We start from the raw sequence: 15291 nt of genomic DNA on the forward strand, positions 1-15291 counted from the left end.
ATCCGTTTTTCTCTACACTCCGTGGATGTTTTAACTTGACGCTAAGCAAAAATTATCGAGTGTATGTACCATTGATGTGCTGGTGTCGACTTGGGGATTTTCTCTACTGTGGGTGAAGGGTTGATTTCTTTTTAGAGTAGCCATTCCACGGAGAGTTATTTATTTATTTATTTATTTATTTTTACTTATTCATCCATTCATTCATTTATTCATTTACAAGCAATATGTAGCATATGAGCCAGAACCTTGTGGGCCTAGCTGGTAGTGAGGTAGTTCTTTCTTTTCTGTCATTTTATTTTACAAAGAGTTTGGCGATTGTTTAATTCCCCCAGATTATTTAATTCTCCCGGAACATAGATTGGGTCCTAGCGCACATCAGCGGTTGATGAAGTGAATGTACATGTACAATACACACAAGGTAGATGAAGACTTCACATTTGCTGATCCATTCAATAAAGGAGGTTAGCAAAAATGTTATCAATCTTTAATTTTTCCTAAAAAAATGAAATACACGATGCAGCCCATTATTCAATGGTACTGAGCATTTTCAAGGGTTTTAATGTGTTCTTTTCTGGCGAAGGCAGAGGAAGATGTGGGGAGGGGGGGTGGTGGTGCTGAGTCAAGAATTTTTCTTGGGGTCCGCCTATGCCAGATATGTTTATACGTATAATGATAATAATTCACATTTAAATCCTGCTAGAAATAGCACATTGTACTAGAGCCGTGATTATATTTCACGGGCGGATGTATAAATATAAAGTATATAAAAATTGTGCATTGCAATATAAAGATAATGCAGTCTAAACTATAGCCGCGTACGTGGTTGGTCATGTTTTCACTTTTCTTTGAGAAAACATCTTTCTATACAGCATTGTGTTTTACTGTTTCTCCCTTTGAGAATGTATTTCATTGGCTTGCACAGTAAGGACAAATTGCATTGGGATAAATGATTGACGGTTTACTAATCATTCCGATATTTCTGATAGCAGAGATAATGCATATCACTGTTCACGGATGATAATATTTAGCTGATACTCTACATGTAGTTCAGCTAAATACATGTATGGTACAACATACACACATACATATGGAGTGAATGAAATAAGTCAAAGCAGTCATCGAATCAGGTAGAATTTAAACAGACTGGATCAATGGGAGTCAAATTTCGGGTGTTAAATTTAGATGCAAATTATTGAGCAGAATCCATCGAGGACTATCTTCAGAGCTATGGAGTCGTCTGAAATTTTAGACCATGACGACACAGTAAGAGAGAGTTACTCTGATTCCAGTTTTGAGAACGTGCCTCTAGTGTTGTCATGGCAACGAACCAATCTTCTTCTCAGTAGCGAGACCGCCAGAACTGTGCTTATAATACTGGTGGCCTCCATCTTGGAATCCGTCGCCTTTTCTGCGGGCCAGGATAGGTTCATCACTTTCTACCAAAGTTTCAGTGAAAATGAAACTAAATCTGATGGAATCAGATACCATTTCTTAAGTTTAGGTATGTCAGATTTTGATAAAAAAGGGTGTAATGAAGTTGTAGCATTACGGAACATTCAACAGATTGTTGAAAATTCGAATTGTGTAGGTTTACCGATAAAATGAAGGTTTATCTGCTCACTAATCATTAACTGCCATTTTGAATGCCTGATACAGGGTATGAAATCGATATTAAGGCCTTCATTAGTGTCATTCAATGATTTTCCCTTCTGAATTTTGATTTATAATATTTAAAGCATCACTTACAAGTGCATGCAATTCTTTATTCCCATTGAGTGTATGAAGATTATTTAGTGATAGCCACCTCTCACGGGTCTCAACCACACTATTTTTTAGAACTTAAAGAAGGACAGCAGGTTGGAGATTTTATCTTAAATTAAAGGTCTTAGCTGTTTTATTCCCGTTGCATTCATTTAATGTATCTTCATAGCATCTAATTATACTTGAAGCACAGCTTCAAGTTCATTGTGTGACGTAATATTGGGATTTTTGGAGAAAAAAACATCATTTTCGATTTCCGGATGTTCTCAAGCACCTTGACAGCTATAAACATGCTTTTAATGGTATTATGACACTTGAACAAAGTACTACAAAAGGGATTCGGGATTTTCCTTTAAAGACTTACTGTTGAGTTCATCTGTAAAAACGTGATTTTAGCCCTATTTGAGTAGCCCCCCTTACAAAATGCACGCCAAATTAACTTTCAATACTTTCGGTCAAAGGTAATAGGTACGTTTCTGCTTTGAACAGTGTTTTACATTGTAGCTAGAGCGTATTCAGATCAACTTGATCCGCGGCCTAACAGATCTGCGGACTAAATATGGCCAATGGCTTAGAATGCATACCCCGAGATTTCGAACGATCCGGAGATTTAGATTTAGATCGATCCAACTCCCTGGGGGGTTCACGCTAAATTGCAGTCAGCCGAGCGCGCACCATAGTTAATTACTCCCTTACAGCTTTTAGTAGGCGGGACAGACACTTAAGCCGGTCCAAGCTGACAGTAATCTAGTAAGACTCCCCACAGGGATAGATCGATCTCAAATCTATGGGAATGGGGTCTTAAAAGCAGCGCAGCCTAATTCCATGACGGCCTCCCTCCACACACGCCTTGCTAAGATTCAATGGGTTTAATGGCTTGTGTGGAGGCGGGGACACCATCAGGGCATTTAGCGGCCCTGCTTTTAAGTTCGATCGGCCATATTTAGTCCTGGGATCAGTTAGTCCGCGGGTCCTCTGCTCTGATGCTCTGAATGCGCTCTCACACTTACATTTCTTCTAGGTGCGAGCTACTGCCTCAGTGCCCTGATCGGGTTGGTTGTGGACAGCATTCTTGGTCCATATGTAACCTGTGTTCTCCTTTATCTGGTGTATATTATAGGTGAGATTAACTCTGAACAAGAACTTTTTTCTCTTTGCCAACGAGTTCACAGTATGTGGTCCCGTTATCTACATGTATAGTTAGACCCCATTCCCAGAGATTTGATCGGGGTTCACGCTAAATAGCTGTCAAGCGAGCGGGCACGTAAGTTAATTACCCCCTTACAGCTTGTAGTAGGCGGGACGGACATTTAAGCCAGATTATCTGACAGTAATCTAGTGAGACTCTCCACGGGGATAGATCGATTTAAAATCTATGGGAATGCGCCCTTAGTCTGTTACCAACATTATGTCGGAATATGATGTAATTTCAGGATAGGTCCAAATGGGCTCAATTTTGGCAGTGAACCATTTATCAATAAATGGTTAATTATTAGTTAATTATTTATAATGGCGGAAGTGTACGCTCTTTGAACGATTTTCTAGTTTTATATTATTTCAAAATATTTTTCTCAGAGGCGCACAGACATTTGCGTTAATTAAGGTCTTTAAAAAGCAGCGTGAATGAGACTTAATGAATCTTGATATAGACGAACAATTAAAAAATGAATCTTGATATAGACGTACAATCAAAACAAAACAAAACAAAACTGTGTACCAAGTATGTTTATTCAATCTTTTTAAATGCGGACATGTTTTGTCATAGTATTGATGTCCCGTTTACATTTGCAGGTATGGTTTTGCTGGAGTTTGCACCGGGAGCGGTAAGGCTATTTAGAAACTTTACTTCATGTGGTTATATCAACCTTTCTTTATAGTATCTCTTACTTCATACTTAACCTCGAAAAGCTCGGTACTTTATACCCCGTATATGTAAAACATAGAAAGTTTTGCCTACTTTACAGGTATTATTTATAACGATATTATATATGACACTGAGTTTCAAACACTGGAGTTGCAAAGAACCTCTCGTACCTGTCGTTATTTGGGGACATAGCGATTTCAGTATTTCTTGATTACATATTTTAATTTTCATGAAAATTAATTTTCATCAATTCTACAAATAATCTCTAAGTCTCAGTTTGGCTAAATGTCACAGAGTCTAAAAAATCACAACAAATCTTGATTCCTGTTCACAATCACTGCCTCTTGTGTCCCTATAATTACATTTTTTGTTTCAGCATGGAGACAAGACGACGATGATGGTGGTCGGGCTGATATTTACAAGCATAGGTTTCGCAGGCATTGAGACTATCCTGCCGATATACGGAGCCGATCAGATACAGCAGCACCTAAAAGGCGTATATATTCACTGGTAAAGTCGACATGCGTGTGTCTGTGTATGTGTGTGTGTTCGCGCGCGCGCGCGAACGTATGTTGATGCGTGCGTGTATGTGTTTGTGTGGGCATACGTGTGTGTGTGTGTGTTTGTGTGTGCACGTACGTGTGCGTGTGTATGTGTGTGTACGTATGCATGTGTGTGTGCGTGTGTGTGTGTGTGTATGCGTGCTTGTGTTTGTGGCATAGCGTTAGGTGAGACAATGCATATTACCAAAATGTCGTTCGGATCCCACGGATTTTGTCAGGGCAGTAGCAGTTAGCAGTTGGTCATATTTTTATATTTTGTTTGACAAATACATGTGAACTTCTGAATGTGTATTTACTATGTATTACCCGCCAAAGCTGATGGAAAATATTCATTTGTTTCATTTTTTATTCAGCGAAAGTCAGCTGCAGTTAGTATATGGCATAATGTTTTTTTTTTTCACTGAAATCTGAATTTACGTACAGTGCCAACGTGTTTCAATATTGTTTCGTTCCAGGATTTACCTTGGACAAAATCTGGGGATAGTAATTTATAACATAATGAGCATCCTGGTGAATTTACTGGGCGACAAGAAACTCTTCGAACAGATTCTTCCCGGCACCATTGGCATTGTCCTCTCTTTCCTGGTTTTTCTCTCAGGGTCCAAGTGGTATTCAAACAGTAAACTGAAAAGTAAGACTGATTGCGTTAGATGTGACGTGGATTGCTTTATTGGTTGTGCTGGGTGTGAACACGTTCTTTTTTAACCCCTTTGACCATCTTAGTGTTCACATTTGGCTTACTTTTTACGATATTCCTCTTTTTTTTGCTACGACATTCCTCTTTTTTGTTGTCACCTGGGGAAATTAGCAAGTAACAATTGTTCTGAAATCGTCCACAACAACACTTTAAAATCAAGCAATTTTTAAAGAGGTATAATGTACAAGTGCCAATGTAGTGTTAAAGGCATGTATGTCACTTTCTGTCTCCCCAAAAACTTAAGCGAAAATATAAGTGAAGGACGAAGAAAAATATGGTATTCGAAATTTGGCCTTTTATTGAACGGTTCCTCTAGTAAAAGAATAGTGTAAAGTTATTATATAGCATTAGACAATGTTGAGTTAATTAAAATTACGTTATGTTATAGTATGAATGATAAATAGCTAAACAAATAGTGCACACATTTTCATTTGTCGGATTGCAAAGAACTTCTCTTTGTTGAACCAGGTGATCGGTTACTGGAGGTTGGCAAGGCCCTTGCGTACAGGTGTGGTCTCCGCCGAAGACCCTCGAATTGGAAGTCTTCCAACAGCTCATATTATGTGCGACAGAAAAAGAATATATCCATTGCAAAACAGCTTATGCGGATAGTTTTAGTGAATTCGTCTGTGTTTGGATTCAGCACCATTGACGCCAAGGTACGTGACTTCCATAAAATATATGTACCGGGTATATACAGGGTGCTTACGGAGACGATTAGGATACCGATCTAAATAAGGACTGGTGTATATTGCACGAACATCTTTGACTGGGTTCCCGTTCCTAGATCAATCTAAAAAGATCGATCCATCTCCGAGGGGTTTCTCGCTAAATTGTTTTCAGCTTAAGCAGCTTGAATGCCTGGCACGCCTACTGAAGCTGCTGCTTTAATAAATCAAATACCCCTAGCATCTTTAGTAAGCGTGACAGACATCTAAGCCGCTTAAGTTGATTGCAATTTAGCAAAAATCCCCTCAGAGATAGATTTATCCACAATTAGTACAATAGGGCCTGGGAATGGTCCGAGGGACTTATGAAACAACATACTACAAGTCGGGATGAGGGGTCGAGGAAAGACAAGTGACGGATGTGACTCTTTTGTCTCTCGCTTCGTTTTGTAAAGATATAAAAAGCAGACTGCAATTTTAGTATAATAGTAGGGTACAAGGACGAGGAATGTGCTTGTTTCTTTTTTCTCGTTTTACTTGTCAAACTGTCTTTTGGTTAGGGAGTAATGCCCAGCAAACTTAACACGTCACGTTCAGATCACGTGGCTAGACGTTGCTATGACGTTATAATGTGGTAACAACGTGCTAGCCACGTGATCCGAACGTGAGGTGTTTGCTGGGTGGATACATCCGAAAGTGGATATATCCACTCACCATCCATTCACTTTACCCTCTCGAACCCCCTGATCCGCCAATGTAATGTACCAACCACTATCACGCCCTTCTTTCAAATGTATCAGGAAAAAGCATGTCATCCTTAAATTGTAAGATTTGTTGAGGTTATGTGTAAAGAATGAACAAGTATAACGATCATTTTTCAAAATAGGTTTCGAACGCTTATTACGTCCAGCAAGGCGGATTAAACTCTGTTGTGGAGGGTGCAGATCTGACCAATGACTATCCAGTAATGTATTATCTGCTGTATTCTGCGGAGTTGGCCGCCATTATTATCGTGATCCCCGTGTTGGTGATTTGCATCTATCCGGCTCTTTACAGGAGAGGATACATGATCAAATATTTTCCACGGATGAGTAAGTAATGCAATGGGCGATTCAGATTGTGATAGGTGTGCTGTTCAGTTGTGTTTGGGTGTGACGCAGCTGTTCAACCTTGCTGTGGCCAGCTTATGCTGGTGCAAAACACGTGTTATTAACCATGATTAGATTCACGCTAACCACGCCTGTCACACACACACACACAAAGTTGTTTTTGTCAGATTTATTAACCACAGGTCATTGGAACCAAGACTGAAAGGATTTTTTTAAAGATATTGTTGAAATGACTTAAAACAACCACTTATTCCAAACTGTATCTCTGCTCTCAGTTCACATTAATAATGTGTGATAAGTTTAATGACATGCTTACAACGGCCTTTTTTGTCCTGCAGGTTTAGGGCTATTCTTTGCGGCGCTGTCTATTGTGGCTGCTGTAATCCTAGAATACCACAGGCAGCAAGACTGTCAACAAAACAACGGCAATGCCACCGTCAGTGCCTTCTGGCAGGTACCGCAGTACTTTGTGCTGGGGGTGGGGGAGAGCCTGACGTATGTGACAGGTATGACGTGTTCCCTCGAGATTGGCCTATTTCCAACAAACCACGTGACGTCATTTTGAATTTCCCCTGGTGGGAAAATGATCAGAATAAACCCAGACCCTTAGTGCTAATTTTATCTAATTTAAATTATAAAATACTGTAGATCACACTCAGTGACATCTGGCGGTAAATGTGCATTTTGGCTTTTTTATTCATTCAAATAGTGTTTTTTTTTAAGTAAAAAATGGTGGACGCATGGGATAAAGCTATTACGGATGTTCACAATTTGATTGTTTTTTTAATGTGGACGCCGAGCACACGTATCTACGATGAATTAACCAAAAAAAAACGTGTGCAGGAATTGATGCATGAACTTTTTGTAACACAGTGAGAAATTGAAAAGAAATTTAATTAAAAAAACAACGCCTGTTTGTAAAAATGTCATTAAAAGAACAACTTTTTCAATATTTGCTGTTTTTCCAGGGATCGAGTACGCCTACCTGGAGACCCCCCGTGGTCTGCGGTACCTGGCTATGGGGCTGTACAACCTGGCGTACGGCTTGGGCGTCCTGGCAGCGGTACTGATTACCGTGATCGTCACTAAATACAGACCAGGTAACGGTACATGTTTATCACTCTCTACCAGGGACACAAAGAAATGGTTTTCTCTAGATTTTCATATATATTTATCTGTTTTTTTTTTCTGCATTTTTCTGAACTGTCCTGCATTCCTTTGCTGATGAAAATGTTGTCATCACCCGGCTGGTCTATAGTAGAGGGAACATGTGTGTAGCGTGTTATGAAGACAATTTAACATTGGGTTTATATGATAATGAAATCATTACAATATACAGTAATGCAATAAACTGAATCAATTAGATTAATTTAATTAAACTTATTTTTGTATCTTATTTTACTAAATTTAATGAAATTGAATTTTGAGTTAAAGTGAAATATACAAATAGGAAGAACATTTAGATTAAAGTCTGTGAAGATATTTTTGCTTTTTGTTTATTTACAGAATGGTACCCCCAAGACCAAGCCTTGTGTCCACTGGGAAAACACGGCATCCAGAATTTTCTTCTTATTTTACTCTTCTTACTCTGCATCCTGTTGGTGTGCTTTGTCAGTGTCGCTCTCATAGTTCGGAGACAAAATCGCTCGAAGGATTCAGAGGACGATGAACACAGTGGACCTATTTATATACGGACCTCTGCCTCGTGGATGCGGAGTACATCTAAAGACGAAACGATGGTGATAGGGACGCCGTCGTATAACGGTAGTTCAAGTGACCGAACATTTTACTGAAAAAAAAAAACATATATAGCGCAAGCCTCAGTTTCATAAAAAACTGAAGTCCGTTCCCTGGCTTCGTTGTGAGTGTTGTTACACTGCTCCTGATAGGATAAGATGGGCCCATGTGACCATGCACGTGACTTTGGTGATTTTAATTAAAATTTCTTTAGCCTGGGAACCTGACTTAATTTTATTTATTTATTTATTTATTTATTTATTTATTTATTTATTTATTTATTTATTTTGTGAAACCGGGTCCTGGCCTTAATTTGTGGTCGACTATGTACATGCCGTACACAGTATGATAGCTAGTAAATACATGTACAATAATCAATTAAACCCCTAATTTCCAGAGGGACAGCAGACCACTGGTTTGTGGAACATGTATAGGACCAAGGATGCTTCTAAGAAATCATTTTTGACCCAACAGATATACATGTAGAACTTCGCTAGGAATGGACCAGAAAACTACAGGGCCTTCATATATAGGCATGGCTGGTTCTCTGATGAAGCGAAAATTTCTTCTTCATTGTAAAGGCCTTTCTTTTTTTCTATGTATAAATAAATTGCTTCAAAATGATTCAAATTAATGTTTTTCATCTACATGTATCTGTGGATCAATACAGGAGCAATATCCGACACGTCTGTCATCATATGAATATACTATCTTTTTAGAAATGAACATCTTCATAAAGTAAGAATAAATTAATAAAATAAAGTTCCATCAGAATACCGCTATGCAGCCTGTAATACGATGATTTCAGTGTGTGTTTCATTAAAAAAGAAAAAAAATGAGAACACCCCTTCCCCTTGCGGGCTCCTATAGTAACAGAAAGCATTGATTTAGCCAACTGGATTTGTTGTAAATGTGTCTTTATAATATTTGGGAGGTTAATATTGAGATAGTTTTAAGATTTTTATAGGAATCATTTTATCCATATTCCAATTAGTAGAGATATTTAAGTTACAATAATGACATTTTAAACGTCGACTGGGAGTGTGATGGCGTAGGAGGGGTTGTCTTCCAGAACGGATGTAAACAAAGATATCCCCAAACTTCGGCGTCAACGCTTCAAATATGTGAGGATGATTGTTTACAGGGGGTGACAAAAGTATTGGACCGTTTTGTTTGAAGGTGGAAAACAGCTTGGTTTGCTAGTTTTTTCTTTGTTTTATTGCAATCGGTATTTTATTGAAGACTGGTTATGTCAAGTTAATATCTTAAGGTTTACAGACCAACGTTTTTTGCCCTGCCATAACGCATGTTATTATGTCGGTATTTACGTTTTGTAGGATGGTCACGTGATCTCAATAAAACCCTGGCCCTGTGGGGTGTGGTGTTATCATCTTGGAAAATGCATTGATGATTCCTGTCCCCAAATATGTTTTCTACCGATGGTAAAAAAATGCTCGCCCCGATTGTGAATGCAAAGCTCGTGGTTCAGGTTTCTATGCTTCGACACCAGTTCACCCACCCCGTAGAAACCAATGCACCCCTAAGTCATTATTAAGTGGACTGTCTAGCTAGGAAATTCATGTTCTCAGGCATCCAAATAAGACGTGGGCGATGTTCTCCATATTCTCACTTGTCCACAAGCGTTGTTAACGGTGAACATGGTCTCAACAAAAAAAAAAAAAAAATGGCGCCAGTTCTGATCTACGGTCTATGCAATGGTTCTTGCATCCCATGTCGCTCTTCTTCGTTTGTTTAACAGGTTGATAAGTGGTTTTTTCTTGTCAACTTTCTTTGAACACTTTTTTTAGCTAACCTCAACCTGTAAATTACTCGACCAATGCAAAACTAATTCGCTGCACGGTCGAAACTTCGAAGCCTGTCCAGCATAAAAAGACACCTGTTGTCTCCGGCACTAGTCTTCTTTTTTCGGCCATTTCTTGGTGACTTACGGGCATCACCAGTCTCCTCCTACCTTCTCCAAACTCTGTATACAGTCTAACCAGGCTCACAATATCTGGTTGCTATCTGGGAGACATTTATACCCTCCCCCTCCCTCAGAAAAACAATTTCTTATCTTTCTTCATGTGTGAGCTTCCCCGCCTTCATCGCGACAGGAACCTGACAGTCAGCAGGACATTTATCGCCTGTTACGCGAGTAATAAACCACAAATCGATTTTCATGAACGGGTCGTCCCCGATGTCACATAACGCTCTATCCACACGGACGGTGCAACACTTTTGTCACCCCCTGTACTTAAGAATTATACGGTACAATTGTTGGCTTATTTGCAGTTATTCACATCCACTTTTATCGACAACATCTATAAACGCATCGTATATGTAGTTATTCATGTCCACTTTTATCGACGGAATCTATAAAACGTATATAAAGTTTTATATCTCAAACGAAGTCAAGGAGAGCACAGATGTCATTAAAATCGAGTTAAGACGCAATAAATCTCTGTACGGGGACGCTTTATGGGTATGCAGACCCATCTTGAAGACCTCTCGGACACTTTACCTGCGTCACCAGGAACACACCTTGAACTGAAGAGGATATTGACAATCAAATTATGTGCAAATACCGGTTGTATTACTGTATTTATATAACTTATATCTGGAATATAAGAATAGTTTTAAGTTAAGACGGACCGGCAAAGAATTTATTAGGAGTGAGGATCGCTCCAATGATTTTATTTTCCTGAACAAGTCAAAAAGGTAACAGGAAAAATAGCAAATGATAGTTTCATTTTGGATTTAGTATACCTTTAAGACTGGATTTTCAAAATTGAATTTCAAAAAAGATTTAGATTAAAAATACGTCTTAAATTATTTGTCTAGAAGATATGACAGAAAAACTAAGCAAGGTAACATTACTATCCCGTTTAACAAACAATGATCTCTTAAGTGGGAGTAAATTAACTGATTGACAAGTTTTGATTTTTAGTTGATGTTTACGATTTCCATATTTTGTTACAGATGGAAAAGGCAGCAAGATTAGCTTGTATTGCCATGACTGGCATACTTGTTCTAAAGTGCAGTGAGGCACGTAAGTAGCATTGGTATTTGAACCGAGAGAGTTGTCTTTGAGCTGTCTCTATTCATTTATCCAGACTAGGAAAATCGTTTATACATTGTTGGATATGAGGCACAACCAAATTAAAAGGAAACATTATGATTATCATTATAATCTAAACAATTAGTGTTTGTATAATGCCAGTTAACTACATGTGCAAATGACCTTTATCATTCTTCCAAGAATTATTTCTTTCAAAAAACACTGAACGGGTTGTCAAAAATACGCGCACAAGGTGAACCGTTGTTTAAAATCTTATACTTGTACTAGGCTCCACTTGTATTCATTATGAGACCCCAGACTAGGAAAATCGGTTGGTCAAAGCTTAGATGTCTGGCACGCCTACTGAAGCTGTTAGGGGGTAATTAACTATCGTTTAAGATCTTAAAAGTTGGCTTTATCGTGACACCTTTTTCCTTATATCCACATGTACTAAGTATTATTATTTCCCTTCATGACAGTGTTATGTCGTCATCCCCTGTATTTCACCGGTTACAACTGCCTTCGGAAACAGACCGACTTCAACCCCCAGACATGCTACATTTCCCCGGCAAACCCGCCTGAGAGCCAGAAACCCACGTGCCAAAATGGCGGCAACAACTTCTGGTACATCCACGTGGGTGGTAAGCGCACAGACTGGGTGCAGGGAACGGACGCCATGTGCTTGTCTATCTCGTCTTTCCCTGCACCGTGGGGTACGAAGGAGTGCCAGTTCAGCTGGACCGAGGAAGGATGCAAGCAGCTGTTGCATTGGGCAGGCTGCATCCCATGGACAAGTAAGAAAATCTAACCAAACTAAAGAACTTTTATGTATTTTTAGTCCACGTGGTTTCAGTATTTTTTAAAACAGTGTTAGGTTGTCACATCAGGCTGTTTCCAAAATTGTAACCTCCACCTCCATTTATTTTGAGATAGGGATTGGTCGGTGCTTACTGTAAACAAGATAAAACATTCGAGATATTTATGGGCCAATTTACAATCATCCATATGTATAAAAGACTTCTGGAATATTAAGATATCTCTTTATTGTTTTATTGGGTGTAGCCATTGACATCACTAGTGCCTCTATAGTACTTTCCCGACATTAAATCAACTATTTCTCGATATAATAACAGAAATTATTTTCTCTAAGGGACAGTTCACATGGAAAGTCTATTTTCTAAAAATCTATTTTCTATTCGCGGTATCTTGTGATCACGGTCTGTGCCCTGAATATCCCGCGGCGTAATTACTGGCAGCGCGAGCCAGTTACTTCCGTGATCACAAGATACCACGAATAGAAAATAGATTTTTAGAAAATAGACTTTCCATGTGAACAGTCTCTAAGATTTCTTTCTTGTTATCACTTCAGGTCCCACGTGCTTCGACTGCAACAGTGCCTGGGACGTGTGTGACCGGCGGGGTGTGACTGACCCTTCTCTTGTCGCCAAGACTCGCTGCCCTGGCACCGGCGCCTGCTTCACGAGGAGGGACAAAAACGGAAGTAGGTTGTGCATGTGCATAAACTTTTCAATAACCTCTGGAATAAGCTTCAACTCTTTATAGATGAAAAACCTGGCATCTGTTTGAATCTCAACGATGGAACGATGGAAAGCATTTTTTTTTTCATTTTTCATTAAATTGTCAAGCATGGGAAACACTACATTTTTAAGTACCTAAAAAGCGTTCATATTCTCTTGGGTCACATCAAATTTATGTATAATGTTGAAAAAGAGATCGGTTGTTCAGTTTTGGAAAAACGTTATTCTCTAAAGACAAATGTGTGAAAATATTGCGAAAAATGTGTCACCCGGGTAGAGGGTAGGTATTCACTGCTTGATAAAAGAATTGCAACAAAACACGCACTCTGATAAAGGTTTTAGTACACCCTTTTATCTTTTGAACTCTGAATGTATGTTTGTATAAATATATCGTGTTAAACTCACTTTTCAGTGGTATACAGAGGCTGTGCCGATGGCTGGGACTATCTTGCTGACGTCACAACAGCTATGGGCCCCGGGGATACCACCTGCCTTAATGGCGGCGGCTACGGCAGCTTCGTAGATCGCTGGTGCCTCTGTAAGGGGGAACTCTGTAACGGCGGGGCGATGCCTGCTGCATGATAGATAGAGTGCTCCTCTGTTCCTTACTGGTGTCCTTAATTTTGACTTGATTGTTTTGTTTATATGTGAGATATTTTATATACAATCCACTGACGGATTTAGTGGCGGTCCTGACCCCCCTTCAATTTCTGGGAAAAAACAGCAATGCCCCCCCCTCTTGATTAGCTTAATCATACTTCTAAACCGTACCAAATCTCAGCGTTCGCCCTATAAATAACCAAAATTGTAGGGGCCCTTCAAAAGGCCCCTAACCCCACCCCATGCGTCCGCGGACCCCCCTCCCCCCCCTCAAATAATCCTGGATCCGCCCCTGCAATCATCGTCTTTTAGAAATTAGTCCTACATGAACTAGGTACATTCGGCCGGTTCGTGAAATAAATGTATCATATTGGCCTAGATCTGAGCCATGTAGAATGTAGACTTACCGCAAGTCTCAAAATTTCTGGTATGTAATACTTCAAGTGATATGGATATATATAATTGAATGTTTCATTATTTTCTGCCAATCGTGGCAAATATTAATTTTAAAAACCTATACTAAGGAAATACAACACGATGTCATTTGCACTGTTTATGGAATAATTTCTTTAAAATATCAGTTTTACTGCTACAAAAGCAGAAATAGATAAATGCTTGTTTGTTCTTGAACACAATAAACATGATAAGTATTAAATAATTAAAGAAAAATAAAATTCATCGCAGCTTATGTCAGCACACTAGAGATATACATTTATAAGGCTATGAAGAATAACGTCCTGCAATAATGAACTTAATCTAAAAACTATAGCAGTGCAAATAATTGATTATAGAGTTTGGTTCCCTCATTTCCCTAAAAAGGCTCAGAAATGAAAACCAGCTAAAACAAGAATAGAATTAAGACCTTATAAAACATGAAATAAACCCAAATATCACCTATTTTTATACATGCGTGAGCGTTAATGCATTGTACAAAAGAAGAAAATCGGTTTCAGCCCAAACCGCATTGACGCAGTTTCACTTCTTCTTTCAACCTTTCAATACGACACCGGAGCCTCCTGAAGAATACGCCAACAAATGCGTTTATTGTGTCGTTGTAATATGAGATTTTCTGGTAAAAATAGACCGATGTACTTATTTTTAGCGGGCGGATTCATCGGTCTCACCTTACTTTTAGCGGACCCTTGTTTGTTTACACTTTGTGCGATGCATTTAACTGTACAATGCCACCTGTTTTTTTGGATCGATAAAAATGCTCGTCTTAGCGTCTTTTTGTTGTCCTTAATTCAATACTATCGTTGTTTAACGTACTCAAATAAACACCTTCATTTTGAATCTTCTGTATACACTTTATGCTAAACACATTTCTTTTAAATGTAGTAAAATATATATTGAAATGCATATTTCACATAAGCTAAATTAGCTGGAATAAAAAACACATGCACGAACACACACTTACACATTTTTTATTCCAAAACTCAGAATTGCGAGATCTTTAATGTGTTAGTGGGCAATGTCAGAATGTTTTTTTTAACTTAAAAGTTACTATCATAGTTCTTTTATAGTGCATGTGCAATGAAACTTGGCGTTGCAAAAGTAATTATTATTTTTGGGTCATTCTACTCTCTCTCTCTCTCTCTCACACACACACACACAAACACACACACACACACACATTCATTTCCAAACAAAACGTAAAAATCATCCACAGGAACAACTAACCAGTATGGTAGCTGTC

The 15291-nt window shown here is 38.8% G+C and overlaps 2 protein-coding genes across 2 annotated transcripts; both read left to right on the forward strand.

Annotated features, from left to right (window-relative positions):
• The first annotated feature begins 1032 nt into the window (after nt 1–1032).
• LOC106166947 (solute carrier family 15 member 4) lies at nt 1033–9023 on the forward strand. The gene is made up of 10 exons (XM_013545610.3): nt 1033–1501; nt 2783–2881; nt 3553–3584; nt 4002–4135; nt 4644–4819; nt 5354–5544; nt 6440–6644; nt 7001–7168; nt 7631–7762; nt 8169–9023. The coding sequence occupies exons 1-10, from the start codon at nt 1183–1185 to the stop codon at nt 8453–8455; spliced, it is 1743 nt and encodes a 580-aa protein (XP_013401064.2). The 5' UTR covers nt 1033–1182; the 3' UTR covers nt 8456–9023.
• A 2029-nt stretch (nt 9024–11052) lies between these two features.
• LOC106166948 (uncharacterized) lies at nt 11053–13846 on the forward strand. Its single transcript, XM_013545612.2, has 5 exons — nt 11053–11117; nt 11379–11448; nt 11937–12251; nt 12827–12958; nt 13408–13846. The coding sequence occupies exons 2-5, from the start codon at nt 11379–11381 to the stop codon at nt 13575–13577; spliced, it is 687 nt and encodes a 228-aa protein (XP_013401066.2). The 5' UTR covers nt 11053–11117; the 3' UTR covers nt 13578–13846.
• Nucleotides 13847–15291: the final 1445 nt, after the last annotated feature.

This window comes from Lingula anatina, chromosome 4, assembly GCF_051362555.1.
Source record: "Lingula anatina isolate TDL-2025a chromosome 4, LinAna3.0, whole genome shotgun sequence".
NCBI classification, from domain to species: domain Eukaryota; kingdom Metazoa; phylum Brachiopoda; class Lingulata; order Lingulida; family Lingulidae; genus Lingula; species Lingula anatina.

Coding starts and splice junctions, on each gene's coding strand:
- LOC106166947 (XM_013545610.3), top strand. CDS start 1,183: ATGCAAATTATTGAGCAGAATCCATCGAGGACTATCTTCAGAGCTATG. Junction 1,502..2,782: donor ATACCATTTCTTAAGTTTAG/GTATGTCAGATT, acceptor CATTTCTTCTAG/GTGCGAGCTACTGCCTCAGT. Junction 7,763..8,168: donor CGTCACTAAATACAGACCAG/GTAACGGTACAT, acceptor GTTTATTTACAG/AATGGTACCCCCAAGACCAA.
- LOC106166948 (XM_013545612.2), top strand. CDS start 11,379: ATGGAAAAGGCAGCAAGATTAGCTTGTATTGCCATGACTGGCATACTT. Junction 11,449..11,936: donor TCTAAAGTGCAGTGAGGCAC/GTAAGTAGCATT, acceptor CCTTCATGACAG/TGTTATGTCGTCATCCCCTG. Junction 12,252..12,826: donor AGGCTGCATCCCATGGACAA/GTAAGAAAATCT, acceptor TTATCACTTCAG/GTCCCACGTGCTTCGACTGC.